This window comes from Papio anubis, chromosome 14 (genome assembly GCF_008728515.1).
Source record: "Papio anubis isolate 15944 chromosome 14, Panubis1.0, whole genome shotgun sequence".
NCBI lineage: Eukaryota > Metazoa > Chordata > Mammalia > Primates > Cercopithecidae > Papio > Papio anubis.
Window position 1 is genome coordinate 37,496,057 of NC_044989.1, and position 13,317 is coordinate 37,509,373.

General features: G+C 43.5%; 1 protein-coding gene across 2 annotated transcripts in view; it reads left to right on the forward strand.

The window, feature by feature from the left end:
- The first annotated feature begins 3,644 nt into the window (after positions 1 to 3,644).
- The window catches only part of QPCT (glutaminyl-peptide cyclotransferase), a 28,617-nt gene continuing 18,944 nt past the window's right edge, over positions 3,645 to 13,317 (forward strand). Inside the window, exons 1-3 of one of the 2 annotated variants that reach the window (XM_021924752.2) lie at positions 3,831 to 3,944; positions 9,972 to 10,096; positions 11,459 to 11,605. In XM_021924752.2, coding sequence (XP_021780444.1) covers positions 11,531 to 11,605 — 75 coding nt within the window. In that variant the 5' untranslated portion in view covers positions 3,831 to 3,944; positions 9,972 to 10,096; positions 11,459 to 11,530. Of the gene's footprint in view, positions 3,945 to 9,971; positions 10,097 to 11,458; positions 11,606 to 13,317 lie in introns of both variants that reach the window. The other variant, XM_003908510.4, reaches the window with a different exon arrangement.

The window sequence follows — 13,317 nt, forward strand, 5'->3', positions numbered from 1 at the left end:
GGAAGCTAAATAGTGTATACATAATGACATGAAGAGCAGAATAATAGACATGGGAGACTTGGAAGGGTGGGAGGGTAGGAGGGATGAGAAATTACCTGATGGGTAAATGTATACTATGTTTTCAGGTGATGCTTACACTAAAAGCCCAGACTTCCCCACTATGCAGTATATCCATGTACCAAAACTGCCCCTGTATTCTCTTAAGTGTATAAAAATTTTAAAAACGATGTTCATATATTAGAAAAGAGGTATCACAGGAAAGTGGTAAGAAAAGGGAAAAGAAATGAGATGAGCCTGATGTTTTCTCCAGCTTACTGCTTTGAGAGTTTCCAGGATGCAGTGAAGGTAGGAGGAATCTACATAGAGCTGGTGGTCTCCATGAGATGAAAAGGCAGACTTGAGACTCTGTCCTCCTGTACTCTGTCCTGCTAGATTTAAAATCTATCTTCGTGGAGAGAGATCTTCAGAAGGCAGTAAAACAACAGTTTTATTACTTCATCAATGACATTCTTAAGTGAGACTGGCTCTTTTTCTTTTCTTTTATCTTTCTCTCTCTCTTTTTTTTTTCTTTATGCATGGCAGTGAAAAATACAATGATGGCCGGGCACAGTGGCTTACGTCTATAATCCCAGCACTGTGGAAGGCCGAGGCAGGTGGATCACCTGAGGTCAGGAGTTCGAGACCAGCTTGACCAACGTGGTGAAACCCTGTCTTTACTAAAAATACAAAAATTAGCCAGGTATGTTGGTGCATGCCTATAATCCCATCTACTCAGGAGGCTGAGACAGGAGAATCCCTTGAACCTGGGAGGCGGAGGTTGTAGTGAGCCGAGATTGCGCCATGGCACTCCAGCCTGGAAAACAAGAGTGAAACTCCTTCAAAAAAAGAAAGAAAGAAGGAAGGAAGGAAGGAAGGAAGAAAGGAAAGAAAGAAAGAAAAACACAATGACTACAAGTATAGATTTTCCTCCTCAATAGTACAGTTTTGTGTCCCGTCTTGATAGTGGCTAAGGTGCCAGCATTTTTACCCGTCATTGCTTTTGCAATATCGGTGCAAAGTCAATACAGTAGAAAAGGTACATCTGGTTTTGGTATTATTATAAACGTTGATTTGACATGGGAGACAGCCAAGAGTGTCTTGGGGAATCCCCAGTATCCATGGACCACACTTTTGAAAACTATTGTTTTATAGACCCTTCTGGTCATTACTACTTTGGTCTAATGGCGTCACTTTAAAGGTGGGACTGGGTGTAGGAACATCCTGCCATGGCAGCTTCATGGAGAAGATGTTTTGGTAATTGGGTCCTTCATTTCCCTTACATCACAGTATAGAATCTATACTGTAATGGAAGTAAAAATTTCTCCACTTGAGAACAGTGTTATCACTGTATATATAACACATTTTTCCATGATGAAAAACAGGGTCTGAAACTTAAAATGGAAAAGTCATTAGTTATCTTCCATAGGAAGAGTTTGAAGAAAGGAAAAGTTGAAGTAGGGCAAAAATAGCAGATATAAGGGATTTCTAAAAGTTTCCCAAATGAAGGAAGAGAGAAAAGAATGAAGGAAAGGAGAAGGATATTTAGTGTGTAAGACACTAGAAAAGGCATGCATAAGGAAAGAAGGGATACATACATAGTGGTGTTGGATTTGTAGATTCCTGGAAAGTTGTCAGAAAAGCTGACATATTAAAAAAACCCAATGTATTGAAATCAGTCTCACTAGCTATGTGGAATGTTGTAGATTTGTACCAGATACAACACATGGATGCATTTGTAGTGGATACAGGAGATGCGCTGCCCAGATCTGCCCCCAGGGAAGGACCCTGCTCCAGCTGTTGGAGGCCGGCTGGCTGACAGCCTCTAGCAGTCAAGCTCTTTTGGCTGGAAAGCCGCTTGCAGGAAGTCACTCCATGGAGGTGCAGAGATAAGGCCCCAGTCATTTTGGCCCAGTATGGAACAACTTTGACAGTCTTTTTCAGCTTCAGGACTCCCATGGAGTTGGGTGAGGTTGTTGGGCCTGCTTTGCTGCTAACTTCTCCCTCTGTTCTCTCCTGTTCCCCCTTCTTCCTCCCACAGGGGTTTGTCCCAAGGGCACTCCCTAATACACATCCTGCATGTTAAACTCTTGTCTCAGAGTCTGCTTCCTGTAGATACCAAACTGTAAGAACATCTTATTGACTTAAATATAACCAAAATTGGAGAACCTTAGGAAACAGAAAATCATCATTACGTTATGTACTAACATTTTAGCTTATTTCTATATTTCTTGTTTGGAATTGCTTATACTTAGCATGATAGTACCTCTCACATTTTGTTTCATTTAGGTTTGCTATTTCCATGTCCTCTTTCTTATAGGAACCATACTGTGAAAAGACATAAAGGTAATAGGGTAAAACAAAACAAAACAAAAAAAAGGCTCTTTATTACCCAGCCACTCGGGAAATGCACTACTTCAAGGTTGACCTAGGCAGCAAGAGAGGAATATATTAGGGAATGTGACAGTGGTTTAGTTCTGAAACTGGGGCCAATAGAAAGTTCTGAAGGGGTCCGATGATCAGAACTGTCTGTGGGTGTAATAAAGGTGTATTTAATTTTATTTAAGCCTAGAGATTTAAATTGTCACTCAAAACTCTCAGACATGAACAGGGTTAGCAAATGTGAACATCAGGAAAGGAGTTATTTACATCCTGTCTTCTCCTACAGCTCCAGAGGAGGGCAGAACAGTGTATTCCCAGGCAAGCCCTGGCTTTAAAAACTCATAGCCAAGACTGGGAAGACAGAGTGAGTGGGTGGGCCTTCTGGCAGCTTCCTTACCTTCAAATCTTTGCTCTCTGGGAAGTGGTTCTGCTTCAGTGTCCTTGTTCCGATTTTTCTGGGAACTAGATGTTACTGGGAGATGACTCAGAGCAGGCCAAGCCCTGATCCTCACTGTGGAAGCAAAAGAGGCTGGTGAAAGTCACTGTCCTGACAGCTTGGACCAGAAACCTACCGACAAAACTAAAATGTTTTCCCGCACTAGGATTATCTGGATAACAACGACCTTTGATGTTACAAAGTAAATAAAATCGTGTTTGGCTTTTCCTTTTGTGGCCATGCCTTGGCGAAGATGACTGCCTTCAGAGCCGCTGTGAATATTTTAGATCTCATTATTTCAGACAATTACTTTGACCATCCTTTTCAATGTGAGAGTATGATGGTCTGTCTTCTGTGAGGCAAGGCAACTATCTGTGAGAAAAAAGACAAAAGGCAAAGATGCACTGTCATACTTTTCCTTGCAGGTTCCAGTACAGGCTTTCTATGGGGGGGTCTCAGTTTCCCCGTCTGTAAAATGGGATTAATGGATTAAATCCGGGAAGGGTGGACAAGCACCTAGGACGGTGCATGGTGCAGTGTTCAGCAGACGTCGATTCCCTGTCCACCCCTTCTTTAGGAGCTGTGGGAAACACTTCATAACTCCCTAGGGTCTGGTGAACCCTTCCTCCCTTTTCCATTCCCTGTTTTGGCATTGGAGATCATAAAAAGCCTCTTCCATGTCTCTTCCTTCCTTCCTTTCATCCTCTCCCAGAGAAGGAAGTGGCCGCCTTTGTTCCCTTGGATTCGGAAGCTTGTGTCTGTCACCCAGGGCTGCCCAGCCCCGGGGTTTGCGAAGGTGCGGGGTAGGAGGGCTGCAGCCTGCGCGACGCGGCGGGAGGCGACCCGGAGGCGATGGGAAGGCGGGCGCAGTCGACCCAAGGGTGGAGAACAGGGAAGGAGAAGGACGCGCGTTCCCGAGCTCGTGACCGCCAGCGGCCAGGGGAACTCGCTCCCAGACAGCCTTGGAGAGATGGCAGGCGGAGGGGACCGGCGAGTCGTGGGCACCCTCCACCTGCTGCTGCTGGTGGCCCCCCTGCCCTGGGCATCCCCGGGGGTCAGTCCGAGTGCCGCAGCCTGGCCAGAGGAGAAGGTGAGGGGCTGTTTCTGCGTAGTTGTACTTGAGCGGTTCTGGTCCGGTGCGGGGACCCCCGACCCGGCTAGCCCTACCTAGGCAGAGCGGGAGGCGGGGCAGGGCCGCGGTCCCCAGCCCAGGCACCGGCGCCCGGAGGAGTCGGGGCTCTGCGTACTCGCCGGGGTGCCTCGGCCGGTCCGGGGCTGCTCTGGAGACGCCAGGGGGGCTGGGTGATGTCACTGGTCTCCCCTGGGCTGCGGTCTGATGGGGGTGCTGATAGGCACAGGAAATGTGTCTCGCCAGCGGCGGCTGAGCCGGGAGGCGAGGGCGCATCGCGGCGCCACCGCCCACTCGGGACCCGCGAGGCCAGCGGAGCCCGCGCTCCGGGGCCGCCAGGGTGCGGGGCGCGCCTGGGGGTGTGCCCGCAGCTCCCCCGCTGCTTCATCCAAGGATGCTGCTGGGGCGCTGAAGTGTCCCTACAGTCTCAGGACGGATGTGTGTTGTTTGTTTTAGATTTTTAAAAAGAGCAACTCGGAAGGAAGGACCTTCACTGGAGACCTGCTTACTTTAAAAACCTTTTTTTTTTCTTTCCCCCTTAAAAGAGGGTACCTGCTATTTTCAGAGAAAATAGATCTAGTTGTAGGTAGAAATCGCATATAAGGAACTTAGGATAAAAGTGATTTGCAAGTTCCCTCTGCAAGAAGTATATGGGTTCACAATTACTTCCTTTTCTTGTGTAACAGTTCTGAAATCATGAAATTGCTAAGGGATTGTGCAAATGTTAATGATGTTAGCGCAAAATAGTATGTTATAGAGATATTAAGAAAAGCAGCAAAGTAAAGCGATATAAACTTTGGCAGTGTTATTGAGCAGACGTTTTACACACTTAGAGTATGCCTGTATGTACTCAAATGTTTGAAATACAGGGCACACTGGCGAATGCCCACTCCCACCCAGCTACATGCATATGTACGTGAACAGCCCATTTCAATTCTTCGGATCTAATGTAATCACCACTCAGGGGTCACAGCAGGCCCCACTTACACATGGAGACCACAGGCCACAGGGAACCTGGTGAGAGTGAGGGAAGTCTGTAACATAAGAATAACTTTACTATAAGAAAAACAGCTTCCCATGGGGGCCCATGAAGAAGAACGTGGAACGACACAAAAAAAATCCTCTCCTTCACTTCACTGAGAATACCTTTCTGGTCAGAAATTGGGAAGAGAACCTTACAAACTAGAATATGGAGCCAAACCAAAAGTATCTTTGTGATACATCTAAATGGAAGGGAATAAATGAGATGGAAACTGAAAAAAAACAATCTGAAAAGATCATTTGTAGGTGTGTGTAGGCGGGGGTATTTATGGGTGGGAAAAGGTGCTGTGGTTCTTAAAATATTTTAAACCAATGAAAATTTAACTTTTGAGAAACATTTTTTAAAGCATTAATCGAATCCCTTTTATATTTATTTTAAGAAGCTTCTGATCACTGTTCCATTGAGAAACTGAATGTTTTCAAATCGTTAAAAGCGAATGACAATCAGCCATCACATTTCCCAATTTCTAGCTTCCTCCCCTTATTCTGTAGACCTTCATAAAGTCTTGCAGCCTGGGTGATGAATTGGTCCACACTAAAATATATGTGCTTTCCTACTTTTTACGGTGTCTGACTATTTTAATCATATGATGTATGTCCTTGGTACACTGATCTGCCAACAGGTGAGGTGTGGTAAAGAAAGCATCGATTTTGAAATCCATTTCCTTCGTTTTGTAATAAAGGTGTGTCTCTTTCAGTGGCTTTGAATATGTAAAAGGAGATCAACTCTAGTTTATGGTGGCATTCAGAGACCATGATTTGATTATATATTTGAAACCTGGAAACAATTGTTCCATAATAACAATACTATAAATTGTTAAACTCCCAGGTGGGCACACACATGTGTATTTAGAGGCATTGGCATCTGGGTATGGGGTGATATATATATATATATATATATACACACACACACACACACACACACACACACGTCACTTGAACTTCACAGCACCCCCCATGAGTGAATTCATCCTCAATTTATGGATGAGGAAACTTGACAACTATTATACTAGCGAACTGAAGAGCTAGGGTTTGGCTTAAGCCCTGATCTCTCCTTTCTTCTTCTATGCTTTTCTCATGGTAGATGAGTCCTGGCTGGTGTACCCAGAACAGTGCCCAGGTAGTGCAAAAGTGTGGGGCTAGTAGGAAATTTGGAGGGCCAGATGAAGAGCTTACTCTCTCTTTCTGGGCCGGGGTGGACCCTAAATGGCATTCCAAAACAGGTAGTTTGTTTTTGGTACCTTCTCTTCTGACATCCCTATTTTCTCCTTTCCTTGATCTCCTTCATGCAGCTTAAAGGTCATCATTATTCTGGGTGTTGATCCATATTCCAGAGTTACTTTTTCTGAACCTTTCCCAGGCCCTTTGGTCACCAGTCCTATTCCTTTAGTACAGGCCCATTCCTTTAGTACAACATTGTCAACCAGCTGTTAAACAGAATCTCATTAATCATTCCTCCTTAGGTGCAAATGACTGATGGCCTTTGAGGGCTTTATATGTTCTTTAAAAAATGTTAGCTCCAATAAACTAAAAAGTCTGGCTTCTATTGAAGTCTTCTAATTATAAAGTTGACATGTGCTCATTTTAGAAAACTTGGAAAATACAGAAAAATACATTAAAAAGAAAACAAATGCCACCCATAATCCCACTTTTCAGAGATAATTGCTGTTAACCATTTTGGTGTTTTTATTTCTATTTCTCTCTCTCTCTCTCTCTGCGCGTGTGTGTGTGTGTGTGTGTGTGTGTGTGATTGTTGTTTCTGCATTCTAATGGAAGCAACAATGGAGACTCTAAGGCAGGGACGTGGAAGTCAGTGGCGGACTGGGTGTTGGTGGGGAGAGAAAGACCAAATGTCATTTTGGAGCCTTACCATCTGGTTGGTAAGTACTATGAGATCCATTTTACAGATATGGACTCTTTCCTAGTCATAGCTAGTAAGTGAGAGAGCTGAGATTTCACCCTAAGTTGTTGTGGTTAAAGCCTGCACTGCTCTGCTTTTAAGTAGAGGGCTGCTTACATTTAAAAAAAGACAGATGTTGTCTTATTCAGTTCCCAACCATTCCCCCAGTGAATTTTTAGTATCAATGGCTTCTGACACACAGAATGAGTTCAATAACTGCTGATTGAGCTGACTTTGCAGACAGACAGAGGTGTTAATCTGAGAATTGCCTGGGAGACACTCATATAGAATAGAAACTGGACTTGCATTGGCCGCACTTCTGTAATGATCTCCCTTTAATTCAATGTTTTGGAACCTCAAAACCCTTTGCAAGCTGGGCCAACTCTATCAATTATGTAATGAAAACCCTCTTTGGCCTGGCACCACATGATTAGCCTAGAGGAGATGCTTCAGGATATCTGGTTCACACTTTTGGCTGAAAGATTCTTGTCACTCAGAGCAGACTTACTGTCCTTTCTGTCTGGATGAAAAGACAAGGCAGGGGCTGTAACAGAGTCTCATTCCTCTGAGAACACCTGCACTGATAGAAAATTGTCTACGTGTCTTTTAACTGAGATAACCCTACAGTAAATTGGGGTTAGCATTTACCATTGGGCTCAACTTTGTTTTTGCCTGAGTTACTTTCCCCCTGCTGAGCTCACTCTTTCTTTCCAGCTTTTTCCTCTTATTCATTCATCTCATCTCCACCTAAATTTGTATATTTATTGAGTTCTGAGCATAAGACCCCTTAAACATTGAATGCATGCTATTTAGGTTGGGAAAGTCAAATGCTTTTCCACACAGGGCTTTAATGAATAGAAGGCTTAAGTAATTGCCTGAGTGTAGTTGGTTGTTTCCTCTTCTATGTCCTTCAGTTACTGGGAAGCTTTTAACTCTGTGATTTTACAGGGGCATCTTTGCCCCCAGAGGGGCAAGGAGAGTCAGGGCTCTTTACTGAAGTATGTTAATTAAATGGTTGAGCCTAGGAGGTTGAGGAGCAAACACATGTAAGTCTTTAGATTCATCAGCATCAGTAGGCCTGGCCTATCTGCTGGATTTACCCTTTAGTTATCCATTAAGCATTTTTTGGTGCTATTTGCCAACTAGGTTTCATCCACAGTATCTCTTCTAGTTAGAGATGCTTGGGGGAGGCGGCATTTATTTTGTTCCTGTTTTTTCTTAAATATCTTAAGAGCTCTTTCAAGCCTCTAGAAACCAGCTATTTAAACACAAGTGATTTCGTTTCACTCTGGACATGGAGTGAAAGCTTCTGTCCACAGTGACCAGATGGGCTTTGGGATAGAGTATTGGACAGTAAATAGACAAGGAGCTACTCGTCAAGCAGCTTTTTACACAACAGTTTTGGTTGTCATAGTGACTGCTTGGGTCAACCCAGCTCTTCATCATCAGAAGCATCGAATGTCAGAAATTCAAAAAGAGCAAAGCCCAATAACTTTGAACCACAGCACTTCCTGGCCATGGCACCAGGTAGCCACCTGTCTCTTCTGTCTTTATGCTTGCTTGTGCATTCAACGGATTTGGTATTTACAATGCAGAAAAATGCCCACATTACTTTATTATTATATAAATACAGTCTTAGCGAAGATAATTTTAGAAAGATAGTTCATCTGTTGATTGCTATTTTGATTAATTTGCCCAATATTTATCAAATGCTCAAGATGAACCAGGCCCTGTGTGGCCTGTGTGGGAGAGAGAGGTAAGCAACAGAGAGAGAGGGAGTTCCAGCCCTTATGGAGCTGATGTCTTGTATGAAAGACAGACATCAAACAAGTAAACACACAAAGAAGTGGCCTCCAAGCTGCAAGCTGAAGTGAGCAGGAGTTAGCCAGGTGAAGAGGAAGGGAAACAGCTTGTAAGGCAGAAGGCACCGCAGACGCCAAAGCCTCATGAGGGCATAACCTCAGAGCATTTGAGGCCTGGCCAAATGCCAGGGTGACCGAAGCATGGTGAGCAAGGGTGAGGGGGGAGACCAGACAGGCTTCTGTTGGCCGAGTTGAGTAATAATTAACCATGGAAGTCTTCTGACCTCTTGCCTCCGTATTCTTCTTATCCCTTGGCACATTTCTATTGCTTTGTCTTTCAGCTTCAGCTTCAGCTTCAGCTTTCTTTTTCCAACTGCTGTTTGGGAACTGGCATGAGGACTTAGATGCTGGAGGTACCAAGGGATTTAAAGCCTGCACTGACAAGTTTATCAAGGAAAATATTTAAAAATGTCCTACCAATAAACAAACACAAATCTTCTGATGTTCAGGCACACCATCAATATTCGGGAATAAACTGGAAGTGCATAAATGATACAGTGAGGCAGAGTAAAACTAGCGTGGGATTGGAAATCCACAGACGGGATCTTTTTGTGGATTTATCTATAACTCTCCTTCAGCCTCAGGAAGTCAACTGGTTTCTATGAATCTCAGTTTCCACAAATATAAATGAAGGAGGTTGGAGACTAGAGCATCTCTAAGTGGCTTTTCCAACTTTAAAATTCATTCTATGGCTCTTTAGTGTTTGATAGAAGGAAATAATAACTAATACATTGAATATTTACTATGGCAGTTTACATATGTTAGTTCACTTAATTTCAGTTATGCTAGGATTCAGGTGTTATTACCTCTGTTTTACAGATGAGGAAATTGAGCCTTACTGAGGTTTAGTAACCTGGAAAGAGTTACAGCTAGTAGGTGGTGGGGTGCTGAGTTGAGAGGGTCTGTCTGATCCTATAGCCTCTTTGCATGGTAAGTACTGGAGAGTAAACAGCCATCTCAGAGTGTAGATGAGTGTAAGTAATTAGGCAATAAGCATTATCTGAAGTCCAGTTTCACACCAGTCACATGGACTGGATCACATGGAATGAAAATACTTGCCTGACTACTTAAACATATTCAACTAACGCTGGTCCTGAAAGGAACTATAAACTAGGCCTCCCCTAACTTCTGTTTTGCCTTCCAAATAATTCAATATTCTTATGTCATCCTCATCCTTCCCCTTAGGGAAGGAGTCATCGGATCAATTATTCTCTTCCTGTTGAGGAGGAGTAACACATTCCATTATTAGGTGCCTGATAAACATATAATGAATGAATGGTTCATCATTACCAGTATCATAAGAATATACGGTATGTGTGAAGTCATCAAAATACAAATTTGAATGTTATGTGAATTTTAATGGAATTTAAAAATAATTTTAATTGAAGTTAAAACGTTTACTATTTAGTTGGCTATAGACTCACCAATCTCAGACTGAAAGGAATTGCAACAATCATCTGAGTTGGCACTGTCTAATAGAAATAATGACTCAGGGCCAGGTATGGTGGCTCACGCCTGTAATCCCAGCACTTTGGGAGGCCGAGGCGGGTGGATCACCTGAGGTCAGGAGTTCGAGACCAGCCTGACCAATATGATGAAACCCTGCTCTACTAAAAATACAAAAATTAGCTGGGCGTGGTGGCATGCACCTGTAATCCCAGCTACTCAGGAGGCTGAGACAGGAGAATTGATTGAACCCAGGAGGCAGAGGTTGCAGTGAGCCAAGATCATGCCATTGTACTCCAGCCTGGGCAACAAGAATGAAACTCCATCTAAAATAAAATAATAAAAAGAAATAATGACTCAGCTACTCAGGAGACTGAGGTGGGAAGATTGATTGAGCCTGGGAGGTGGAGGTTGCAGTGAGCCAGATTGCACCACTGCACTCCAGCCTGGGTGACAGAGAGAAACCCCAGCTTTAAAAAAAAAAAGATTATGAAAGAAACATATGTAATTTTAATTTTTCTAGTAGCCACATTAAAAAAGTGGAAAAAGGGTAAAATTAATTTTAATAATATACTTCATTTAACCTAATATATCAAAAATTTACAATTTCAACATGTAATCATTATAAAATTTTGAATTAGGCTTGCTATTAAAATCCTATTAAAATTTGGGGACCCCTTAATTTGTGGCTCATCTATAAAGTCTTCCCTGACTACTCCTACTCTAAACTGTGTAAGATTTACTTAGGCTAACAGTTGGGTTTTAAAATTATTTTTAAATTTTTTATTGAGACAGGGTCTCCTGTTGCTCAGCTGGAGGGCTCAGTAACACAGCTCACTGCAACCTCAACCTCCTGGGCTCAAGCAATCCTCCCACCTCAGCCTCCTGAGTAGCTGGAACGACGGGCACACACCATGGGTCACCACACCCAGTTAATTTTTTCATTTTTTGTAGAGACAAGGTCTCATTATGTTGCTAGAGCTGGTCTCAAACTCCTGGGCTCAAGCAGTCCTCTTGCCTCAGCTTCCCAAAGTGCTGGCATTACAGGTTTGAGCCACCGTGCCTGGCCCTAACAGCCCAATTTTAAAGTTGAGTAGTTTAATTTACCTAATTTGACACAAAGTTCTCCCTTATTTTGAAGTTTTAAGCAATTAATTGCAAACATGTCAGAGTCTTAAACATATTATGAAATGATAGCCAGTTAAATGATTTCATTGAATCCTCAGAATTATCACCAACCAGCCATTTTGAATTCATCGGCTCTTCGGCAAATTGCAGAAGGCACCAGTATCTCTGAAATGTGGCGAAATGACTTACAGCCGTTGCTGATAGAGCGATACCCGGGATCCCCTGGAAGCTACGCTGCTCGTCAGGTGAGAACATGGGACATAAACCTCAAGGTTGTGTGAATACTTTGCTTTCCCATGGGGGATAGTGTTATGGCTGAAGTTCTGAGGTGTCTAATATTCAGATCTGTCATCTCCTTATTCACCACATAGTCAACCAAGAAAAATCAAACGACTGAGAGTACGTGTCTGTTCTGAATACTAAGTGGTACATGTTAATGTCAGTAGTTTATGTGTGAAGTCTCTATTTGGGGTACAACATTACACAGTCCTTAACTCTTAACCATTCAGTTACACACCTGTAGTCTCCCAACCAAGTTTTCTTGAATCCTAAGCAATGAACAGCAACAGCCTTAGGGAGTCCTTGCTTGAAGGTTCTGGGCCAAGAGTATCATTGTACTATCAGGCCATCACTTGCCTTAGGGAAATTGTATTCTCCCTGGAGGGAGAGTTAAGGCTGGTGATAAGCTACATTTCTCCAGGGCAGTGCTTCTCAAACTTCTGACTCTGACAGAAAGTAAAAAAAATGGATTTTACATTTTATACCCACAAACGTACTAGTATATTTAACTGAAACAAAACTTCCATGAAAAATACTCTTATTTATACTTGCATTTTACTGCGATATTGTCAGTTCTATTTTATTGGTTCTTAAAAAAATGCTGGTCATAACCCACTAAACTGATTTCAAGACCCATTGATTTTACCACCATCGTGGAGGGTAGAATAAGCTGGGCCAGACCTTGGATGTCTCTTTGCCTCTTTAATGTCGGTCTTCCTAAGCAATCTGAAACCTCACCTCTGAATATCTGTTTTTTTCAAACTACCCCTTTTTAAGGGGCCACTTGGGAAGGAATGGGACTGGCCTTTCACATCCTCTTCTGAAACTCCTCAGGCAAAAGACCTTGGCACCCACTGCTGTGCCCAGAGTGAGAACTGCAAGTCCCAGGTGCCCAGCTCTTGAGCTCTTGCTTTCGATTTCAGAGTCTCGCTCTGTCGCCCAGGCTGGAGTGCAGTGGCACGATCTCGGTTCCCTGCAACCTCCGCCTTCTGGGTTCAAGGCATTCCCCTGCCTCAGCCTCCCCAGTAGCTGGGAATACAGGAGCACACCACCACGCCTGGCTAATTTTTGTATTTTTAGTAGAGACAGGGTTTCACCACGTTTCCCAGGATGGTCTCTATCTCCTGACCTCGTGATCTGCCTGTCAGCCTCCCAAAGTGCTGGGATTACAGGCGTGAGCCACCGAGCCGGGCTGGGCTCTTCCTTTCTACCCAGTGGGTAGCCTCTGCCCCTCAGGCTAGCCTAGATATCCATGTGTCTGTCTCCCCATTAGCCTCTTGTCTTCCATCTGAATAGCTCTGGCTTCTCCCAAGGAATTAGACAGTAGACAACCTGCAGGCACCTTAGTTCTGTCTAACCTTTAGGGAGAGAGAAGAATAATAGCGATGATGGCTGACTTTCACTGAGCAGTGTTTCTGGGTCAGGCACTTTACTGAATTCTTTGCATAGATCATCTCGTTCAGCCTTCACAACAGTGTGTGGATGCTATTATTATCTCAATGTTAGGAATTTAAAAAGATCTGAGGTTGAGGTATATGAATTAACTTGCTCAAGGTTATACTTGTACCAGTGATGAGGCCAGAATCTGCTTGATATCTCTATCTTATCACTGGAGAGCTGGGAGAAATCAGTTCTGTGCTTCGTGCCCTCAAATGTCTCCAGCTCTCGATCTTCTTAT